This window comes from Ciona robusta, chromosome 4 (genome assembly GCF_009617815.1).
Source record: "Ciona robusta chromosome 4, ASM961781v2".
NCBI lineage: Eukaryota > Metazoa > Chordata > Ascidiacea > Phlebobranchia > Cionidae > Ciona > Ciona robusta.
In genome coordinates, this window is record NC_143238.1 from 7136872 (window position 1) to 7147271 (window position 10400).

Consider the following 10400-nt stretch of genomic DNA (forward strand, 5'->3'; position numbering starts at 1 on the left):
TGTTTGTCTACACGACTAGTATAGATGAAAGCAAATAAGTTTTAATATTTTGTTCTGTATGTATAACATAAATATAGTACTTTAGGGCAAGCTGGATGATGCTGGAACATAACTTCCTAATCGTGTTTTAACACCTAACAATGGTTTTATTTAACCAACAACGAGTCTATGGGTTTATAATTTTTTGAATGTTCTTTGTTTACTACCAAATGGGACGAGAAAATAGAATAAAAGACGTCCCATCTTACCCCACCCTACCATACATAAACATGCGGCCAAAATATCAAGGTTGTTTTTATAAACTTCACCAAACATGGGACGAAACGTTTTGCCAGCTTTTTAATTGACACTAAAGAACATTTTACCCCTAGCGTGTTTTTAACGACTGTTGTTTTGCTGCTAATTTCCTTCTCTTCGTTGTTTTAATTAATCTGACCCTGGTTATTGTAACCTTTTCGAAGAAACAAAAACAAAGTTATGTTATATTTTTAAAATACGTTAGGTACGACTTGGGTACAACAGTTTGGGTTCAAGAAAAGTTCAAATTTTAACCATGTTGGCCTTTTATTTGCTATATTTTCGGTTTTGGCATAAAAAATACTGTAAACAAAAAATAAAATTTCATGAAAAATTCTTTACATTTTGTGTTTAAATATAATGTTAGCAATCAAAAAAACTATATATGCGTTGTAAAATATACGGTGGTGTAAAATTGTATTGCAGTTTCAATTTTATCGAAAAAAATAAGATGGTTTTAGATTTAAAACATTTAAAAATATTTTTCATAGCAAATTTTGAAATTTATAGAAAAGTTCTTAAATTTCGTATTGTTTTAATATTCTTTGCATTTAATTAAATGTCAGATACATAAACGTAACTCAGTACTGGCATCTGTTTTAAGTTATTGCATCAACGAAGTACAAGATTAACAGGTTAATAACGCGGGGTAATACTCTGTGTTAGATGTTATGTGTTGGTGACCTAAGCCCAGCTTCGATCAAAGAGACCACAACCGTTCAGTCGTTGGAAGGTCTCTTTTTCTCTTCCTTTGATTCTCGCAAAAACCTTAATTCAGTCTCCCAGTCTGGTATAGTAATAACCTTTTGATTTCCTCTGCGTACGGCCCAGCTTTCTTCACGACCTGCGGAGAGAAAAGAAAGTAACGCGCACGCACACACGTGTTGTTTATTCCAACCACACGCGCCACATTCCGTAGAGTAAGATAGAAGAGAACACACACTTCAAACGTTTCTTTGGCGGCACCCCTGTTTTTTATGCCAGGCGAGAGACACAGCTATTAATAAAGAAACGCTCAGGGCTGAAAGAAAGGCCGAGGAATAAACGCAACTGATCCAAAATCGAATGCTTTTAATTCAAGGTTTCGTTCGGTTAAAACAGCCAGCTTAAAAGACGTTTTGGCGCAATTTCCCAGTGATTTTATTCAGTTTTGATACAAAATATCCCAGTTTTAAATTAGATTACAAAATCAAACAGTTTTAATCAGGTTTCGTTTTGTTAAAAATGGCAAGCCTTAAAATTGTTTAACCGCAATTTTCAAACAAATTTAGTCAGTTTTGATGCCAAATGTTTCCTATAACGGTCGTAGTGTACAGTTTTCAGAAGATTGAAATCACGTGTTATGTGAATAAGACAGTTTAAATTAAATGAGGGCAATGCTGGTTTAATTTTTCCGGTCCATTAATTAATTAAACATCGTTGCTTTTAGAAGTGCTTCTTTATATTTGCTAGTGCGGTCTGAATGACTAATATAGAATATTTACCGATTTTACGAGACATTAATAGTTGAAAGGCTTCCCGAATTGCAAGTTAAATATACCACGCTGTAGCTTGGTGTATGCAGCGTATGTACAGTTCGTATGTACGTACGGAGTTATGGCTTATGTTGTATAGGCTAACATATATAGCAAGCAAACTAATAGAAAAAAATAAAGTTTTCTGGTTAGATTCAATACAAACATATCAAGCCAGCCTGTGAGCAAATACTTTTAGTTTAGACCAAAACTATTTTCAGTGATAATAAAGTGACAACTGTATCGTATATATACATAGGCAGTTATGCTTGTATTCAAAGTAAGCTAATGTCTGGTAAGAAAACTTAAACTTTAATAGTGAGTTTTGTTAGTAATTATTAACAACTATGTTATGGAAGTGGTTTATGCTTGTAAACAATACAGGTTCAAGGCTTGTCACTGCTATCGTTGTGTACGTACACGGTAACTTGTGAGTGGGCCCGAGATGAATGAAACAGAACATCTGTGTTATAACGACTGTCTTTGCGCCAGTAAAATATTAATAAACTTACGTTCAATTATGTTTAGATATTGCAGCTTGTGCCAAAGTTGACCATGCTTGATAGAAATACGAAAAGTGTTGACGACCAACACCATTCGAAGCAATGACAATAGTTATTTACATTCTCCTTATGTTGGTACCATATATGTGTGGTGCGGAACCTGCGTTCATACAAGTCGTGCTCTATGAGCCAGATCCCTCTAGTGGACGGTATACAACGCGTAAAAGTGACGTTACTGGAATCTTTGCACGAGCAGGGTCGCTTAATTCTGCAGAGGGAGAATTAAAACAGGTGATTGTAAAGTGTATGAGGTGTTTATACCCATATATGGGGGTTGGGGTAAGATGGTTGAATTGTATTTTGCACCATCTTACCCCACCCTACTATATTCCGATTCATATACTTCAACCCTGGGTATTGAGGTAATAGGCCTAAATCCCTTATGTGTATTCTAAGTATAAGGTGTGAATTATGTGAATAACATAGTAGTGGAAGAATATTTACAGAATTATATAACTTTATCCCAATCAGTAACTGTTAAAACACTATTAGGAAAAGTGGGACATTATGAGCTAACAGTATCCATCTTACCCCACAGTATATATTATGCACATAACTCATACCCCAAACTACACTTATATATGTTGTTTATGCAACCCACCCTTTCCACAGATCCATCCTCTCAGTTTATGCAATGTAGTTGGAGATGACCAGTTGTATGAATACGGTTGGGTTGGGGTGGTGGAGTTGGGGCCTTCTTATCTTGAACCCAGGCCATGTTTGTCAGTTTATGGGAAGGTGAGAAGTATCAGAGTTATTTAATATATAGTAGGATGGGAGGAAAAATAACACCTTTTCATTCTATTTTCTCATCCTACTTAGTAGTACACAAAGAATATATTTTCAAATGGTTATAAAACAGTATCCTCATGACTTGCATAGACCGTTGTGCATTGTTAACTGATTAAAATACGATCAGGATATTTGGATATCATGTGCTAAAAGTGTCTTCCCTACCCCACTAATATGTATGCTGTCACTAGGGATGCACATTACAGAATTTCGAATCCGTGAGATTCGAATCCTTTTGTATTCGAATCTAATTACGGGATTCGGTATTCTGTTTAATGACGTCATTACACGTCATCTCATATACTATATTAACAATTTTTGAAACTTATTAATTTTGAAAAAAAATATTTTTGTGTTTGTGGGACTTTCGGGAGTAAACGTTTCGCAACGTCTTTTCATAGCCTGCTATACGTTTCATGACGCAAAAACTACCCAATAGTACAATTTTTGATCATTCTACAGCTCATGACCCAACAAGGCTGCTATGAAAGGGTCAATAAACTGACTTTTGTGGGTAACATTTTTTTTTCCCTATAAATATAAAAAGATTCGAAATTCTAGATTCGGAATTCTAGATTCGAATTAAAGTATTCTAGGATATCCTAGAATACCTAATTATTCTGTAATGTGCATCCCTAGCTGTCACTGTCAGGCATATTATTAGGTTTAATAACGCCCATGATTCCGGCTACATTAACAAAATAACATAGATTTTTTTGAATATTTACATATGTTATTTTATTCAACACTTGTAGCAGTTCACCTTTAAACATAGATTTTTATGTGCCGTAATAATCATTGTATGTCACTTTGGGGCAGCATGAGGTTCATGTAAAAATGTTCAGATGATTTTGAAATTGTTAAACTTGACTTATTTTTAGGCTAAAAGAGCTTTGGAAAAAGGAGCGACTGCCGTTATATTTGATATTACTAACCAACCTGATGCAGTTTCACAGGTTATTACTTATATACATAGTTATATATCTATGGTTGTCTGTTACTCGGTTATGTAAATAATTCTACCGGCAGTAAAACTACCCATCAAAAATAGAATAAACCGTGGTATGACTTATTTTTTCTTTGTTCAGATAAGTTTTTAAATGATAAAATAAGGAATATTTATCGAAAAAATACTTATTTTTACCTTTATATTTTTATACCAAGTATTAAAACACCTATTCTATATGGGTTTTGGACCAGAGTTGCCTATTACATTTGTTGTGTAGTTGTCTGTTCTATGTGTGAGGTCTTACAGCATGCCATGAGACCTAACATTTAACCAAGAGTTGACCGGTGCCCCAACACCAGAGATTAAAGCTGGAGTTGTCCCATTACCCCAACACCCATACTAATTATTAACAAAACACATTCTTACTTTCCAGTTGAGCTCGGAATATTACGAACGACTTGACCGACCAATAGTTTTAGTGCAAGGACAATCAGCGTTTCATTTGATCAATTTAATCCGAGATCAACAAGTGGCACGAGCTCGTATACAAAGTGGTGTGCCAACTAAATCTGTAAGTATATGCTATTTATTATGACAACAGGAAGTATATATGGGTATAGATATGAAGTTACAATGTCCAATAATGCCAATATAATAAGAATATGTGCTGTTGGTGTTTTATAAAGACTGTATACATATAGATATGTGATGGAGATGTTTGACAAAAGTAATCCCGGAATATTTGGGTGTTACACAGTAGTATTAAATATAGAGGACCTGTGCGATGATTTTCTTGATAGTAAAAATAGCAAATATGAATTAGATTTTTTGGGCCGTTGTAACAAGTTTAGAATTTTTTAAGAAAAACCTAAAAATTTGTGCGAAAGAATGGTTTGCGGGCATTCTTTCTAATTTTTGATATGTTTACATTATTCCCCCCTGTTTTATATACAACCCCGTTATTGTATACACTTTCTCCAATCAAAGGTGTTATAACTTAATTATGTACAGGAGGATCAATACAACCAATACTTCAACATGGCTGTCTTCATGGGTTGTTTTGTCGTCGTGTTCGTTATCTGTATCGTGTTGCTTATAAAGGTAACTATAAAATATATTTTTCTATGTATTTTAGTTCTCCATAAACATGGGAAACACCTAGCATTTCTTTGTTTGTTTTGGTAAATATTTTAATGTTTGTTTTTTTTAATTTCTTTGTTGTTTTTCATGTTTGCCATCCAGATCACAAATGTAACTTTCTCCAAGAAGTTCTTCACCAAATCTTTCATTTTATTCAAACATTTATTAAACCCAAGTAAAGACTTATTTTAAATTTATTGATAGAATTTGTTTTGAGGTAATAATATGATATATTTATATTTTGCAGTTGAAATGCTGGAGACGGGAAAGATCGGTAAGTTTCTCTTATCCTTACACGACCTTGTAATCCGTATTATAGCATATGTATATACATTAAAATAAAACCACATTTCAGGCCATGGTTTTCAAACTTTTTGGCCCCCAAGATTTTGTAAAAATAAGACTGTTAAAATAAATTAAAAACCTGAAAAGTATAAAATGTAGGAAATATGTTTAATTTTGTTTTTGTTGTTTTCTGTTTTTTTTTCTGTCTGATACAAATAGGATCCGGTTTTACCCATTGGAGAAAATTAAACTAAAATCAATTAAATATGAAACCTTTCCACCCCAGGTATCAATGGCAAACATTGCTTCCGAGACTTTACGACGAATGAAAACTCGTAAGTTTCGCGTAGACCCTCGTAAACAATGGACAGATGATTGCAGTAATACAAGTGAACAACTTTGCGCCATTTGTTTGGAGGTTTTCAATGAGAATGAGGTTTGTGGGTTTTGGACTTGTTTATATTTGTCATAAAATCTTGTGTGTCTGTGTCCATATACATAAGAAAAGATAAAAACTTTGTGTATTCGTATACATAAAAGAAATAACAAAGTCTTGTTAATCTGTAAAATTTAAAAAAAAATGAAAAATCATTTTTTATTCATGAGAAAATATAACACATGATATAATACTGTGGGAAAAATGGGACACCTTTGGCACATAATTTCAAAATATCCCGATTGTGTTTTAAACAATTAACAACGGTCTATGGGAGTCGTTAGGTTTTATAATCCTTTGAATGTTCTTTGTTTACTACCAAATGGGACGAGAAATAGAATGAAAAGGTGTCCCATCTTACCCCACTCCACTATATTATATTATGTATTCTGTGACGTGTACATTTTATTATGTTGGAAACAAAATTCCCAAAGTATTTGCTAATCACAGTTATTCCCCCCAGGAGTTACGCGTGATCCCATGCTCCCATGAATTCCATAAACATTGTGTTGACCCTTGGTTGAAAGAAAAACTTACGTGCCCACTTTGTAATTTTAATATATTAGGTAAGTTTGGATCAATTTATTTCGGTAAACGTGTTTTTAAATAAATTTAACCTAAAATAATGTTTGTATGACAGAAAGTAATTTTAATAAATTAAAAAAATAATAATTTAGATATTTTAAAAGTAAATGTGTGAAAAAATGGAAGTAACTTGTTTATTTAACCTCGCATGGCGGGGCGACAACAGTCGTTATAACACAGGTGTTCTGTTTCATACAATTTAAATTAAAATGACGTAACATTTGTTATGACGTCACAGGTGACCCGCCAAATCTTCAACGACGTTCCCGCCAAATTTCTTCACCTTCTGTGACGTCACGATCGACCATTCACGTCACGCCGCGACGTCAGATATTCAACGATTATAACGGATACGGAGAAGGTCGGTACGAAAACAACTGCCCGCCGTACGAAAGTTGTTACACTGGTAGCCGACATACTAACGCCTATCATGGCGGGCATTTTACTGAGTTGTTCTGCGACGCACCCAACGGAGCACAAATTCTTCAAAATAATAAATTCGATGTGGTACCTTGTGTTGGCACTGTCGTACCTCATAATCATTACTTCAGAAGGCGGCAGCCGACGCCCCATATCTACGATCGAAGCGCAATTCCCAACGGTACTTCTGCTTACCAGCCTCAAAGAGAAAATGTTGGTATTTCCGAGTTTTTGCCAAAACCGACGAACCGTGAAGAACTTTCAAGCGGTTCTTTCGCCACGCCGAAACAACTCACTAACTTTGATTTGCCGCCAGCTTACGAGAGTTTAGAAACCTCTCGGAATTTACCCGAATATTGCGCAACACAGACGTGTGTGACGCCGCCCTACAGAAGCATACGAGGATGTACATTATACAGACGAAGTTCTGGAACCAATACAAACTATAGGAACGCACATAACACTTATATGCCCGAACTTGACCTTGATTCCCGACCTGTATCCTTACGTAGCGGTTACTTACCAGACAGCGATGGCGTTTCCGACAAGGTTGATACGACCCCTTATTTATTTGGACCATTCAGCGTCACTACGACGACACAATGCGTGTGTGTCGTCACAGATACCACGTGTTGCGTCACAGACACAAGTGTTCGATCAGTATTCGGGTCTTCTTTAATCTCGGACGCACCAGCGCCACCATGCGACAGCATTTTAAAGGTAATTGTACTTTAATATAATGATATATCCATTTATTACAGAATTTTTTTTAAAATTATTTCTTCAATGCCCGGCGTCGTGATTATATAGTTAAAAGCGCTCGCGTTTTATAACGACCGTCGTTGCCCCGCCATGCGAGGATAAATAAGTTACATACGTGGTAACTCGTAAGCGGGCACAAGGTGTATGAAACAGAACACCTGTGTTATAACGACTGTCGTTGTCCCGCCATGCGAGGATAAATAAGTTACATACGTAGTAACTCGTAAGCAGGTACGAGGTGTATGAAACAGAACACCCGTGTTATAACGACCGTGGTTACCCGCCATGCGAGGATAAATAAGTTACATTCATTCAGTCAACACGGTAAAAGCGTAGCTAATACTTTAGCCCAATTTCCTTTATACTACGACGACGCGAGACCACGATAGCGAAGATCAAATTAATTAAAACAACGAAGGCGAAAATATAAGCAACGCAAATAGATGGAGAACTAAATAGCTACTAACAGAAAAGTATAAAAGCGTGAAAATTCAGTTGTTCTTTTTTATCAAATTCCCCATTTTAACACACAATGACGTCATGAGCCTTCGTGACAAAATTTTTCAGGAAAATTGGATTTTCGTCACGCGTCGGTGGGTTTGTGTATAAAACAAGTTCACGGGTGGATTACGACGAAATAAAAACTTGTTCGTTCCTCCGGTTCACTTATCTATAAACTGGGGGGTCCCGGGACAGGATATGACGTAAAACACGACATTTTTTAAAGATATTTTGGGTTCGTTTCGTTCGCACTAACACGTGTATAACGTGCTGGATATGGCAGACACGCTTTTTATTTAACACTTTTACTACATTTGTTTTTTCAAACGTCCTTTTTACGTAAATTTGAGTGTGATTGTTTGTTACTCTGGTACTGGCATTAAACATTACGTCAAATATTAGAAAATTAGATATGTATTTATAGACAGATACGATTCGATTACACATTAAACGGTTACAAGCAGTTGTGCTTTTCTATGTTTTACCCATCGCGTTTTAACGGCTACCAATGCTTTGTGTTACGCCGGAATAAATAAGTTTCATTCATTTATTCATAAACACAATTTAAGAAGCAGGCACGTGTTATATTATATAGTGGGGTGGGGGAAGACGGGACATCTTTTAACTCTACTTTCTCGTGGCATTTAGTAGTAAACAAAGAACATTCCAAGAATTATAAAAAAAACTATATTCTCACGACTTCCATAGACCGTTTTTAATTATTTAAAACGCGATCGGGATATTCGAATATTACGTGCTAAAGGTGTCCCATCTTCCCCACCCTACTTTATATTTTATTCATTAACTATATTAAACAGAACATCCTTGTTATACCGATTGTGTTAAATAACCAAGCAACAATATTTGAACCAACCCACCTCTTATATTGTAGATCCCTCACCGCAGCTCGACGCCGTGCATCGGGTATAGTTCATCCGACGCTGAGGTTGGGGCAAGGATTAGTGTTTCGTCGTTAGAGGGCGTGCTGGAGTCGGTGTCTGTTCCAACTGTTTATGATGACGCAGTGTAAGTGTTACGTCACTAGATAACAGTTAAATTTGTAATTTTTAAAATCTTAATATTGCTTGTCCCGTATCGTGGCTACTGACTCGGTGGTTACTTAAGCGTATGTATCCTTGGGCAAGACACTTAATGGCAATTGCTCCAACCCATCAGTGGGCACTAATGGCTTGTCTAAATTATCAGCCATATATAAAAAATCACCCACAAAATTACATACGTGGTAACTTGTAAGCGGGCACGAGGTGTATAAAACACAACACCCGTGTTATAACGACTGTTGTTGCCCGCCATTCTAGGATAAATATAAGTTACGCATACATTCATACATGTTGCTTTTCTCGTATAAAACATTATCATAATTACCTAGAAATTATGACGAAATCTGGTTCGATGACGTCATGGTTAATGACGTCACATCTTCTACCTCCCCACGATTGACCAAGCACAACAGAGCTGGTCACGTGACTACTTCAACCAATCACGCTGCGGATAAAGTGACTCGTTGCGCCGTCTAGCGGCAGCGTATTTTCCTATTTATGTTCTCAGTATTTCCTCTCTCAGTCGTTTTTCATATTTTTTAACTCCTTGATGTCGTTTTGCATTTGTCACTTTGTTATTGATACAGAATACACAACTACAATATACTCGTGGGCCTGATTTATAATATGAATAGCAGTAACATCGTAAAGTAGAGTGGGGAAGATGAGACACTCTTAGCCATAATATTCAAACATCCTGATCGTATATTGAACGGTTGTATAATTCTTTGATTGTTCTTTGTTTACTAGCAAGTAGGACGAGAGAATAGAATGAAAAGGTGTCCCATCTTCCCCCAGTCCCACACTTTACTATACTACATTTATAGTAATAGTGAATAGTCTAAACTTTATCTGAATATAATCTCACATTGACGTGTGAACTGTAAACAACCGACCACTGCAGCCTTTGCAACTAAATGAACAGAACTCATTTACACAAACCAGCGTTTCACAATAAACGCGTTCTTTGGAGAAATACGGAACCCGTAAAAGTAATAATTGATTAATTATGACGTCACATTCAGACGTTTTTTTAAGGGAAGGCAACTGATTTGACGCGTGATATATGGGATGTCGAACCTCGAACGTTAACTT

The 10400-nt window shown here is 35.9% G+C and overlaps 1 protein-coding gene and 1 long non-coding RNA gene across 2 annotated transcripts; one reads left to right on the forward strand and one right to left on the reverse strand.

Moving 5' to 3' along the window:
- Positions 1-482: 482 nt before the first annotated feature.
- Positions 483-2463, reverse strand: LOC149737232 (uncharacterized). The gene is made up of 2 exons (XR_016384986.1): positions 2324-2463; positions 483-1141 (listed from the first exon to the last, which is right to left on the reverse strand). It is a non-coding gene; the product is annotated as an uncharacterized LOC149737232 (long non-coding RNA).
- On the forward strand, positions 2361-9911 carry LOC149737233 (uncharacterized). The gene is made up of 11 exons (XM_089877576.1): positions 2361-2605; positions 2987-3112; positions 4048-4122; positions 4549-4686; positions 5127-5216; positions 5503-5529; positions 5827-5976; positions 6440-6542; positions 6800-7701; positions 9137-9270; positions 9635-9911. The coding sequence occupies exons 1-11, from the start codon at positions 2417-2419 to the stop codon at positions 9780-9782; spliced, it is 2082 nt and encodes a 693-aa protein (XP_089733702.1). The 5' UTR covers positions 2361-2416; the 3' UTR covers positions 9783-9911.
- The last annotated feature ends 489 nt before the right edge of the window (positions 9912-10400 follow it).

Bases quoted from the DNA above. Each gene is read 5' to 3' on its own strand.
- LOC149737233 (XM_089877576.1), top strand. From the start codon at position 2,417: ATGACAATAGTTATTTACATTCTCCTTATGTTGGTACCATATATGTGT. The intron at 4,123-4,548 runs GTTATTACTTAT...CTTACTTTCCAG, and splicing joins AACCTGATGCAGTTTCACAG to TTGAGCTCGGAATATTACGA. The intron at 5,530-5,826 runs GTAAGTTTCTCT...TTTCCACCCCAG, and splicing joins GCTGGAGACGGGAAAGATCG to GTATCAATGGCAAACATTGC.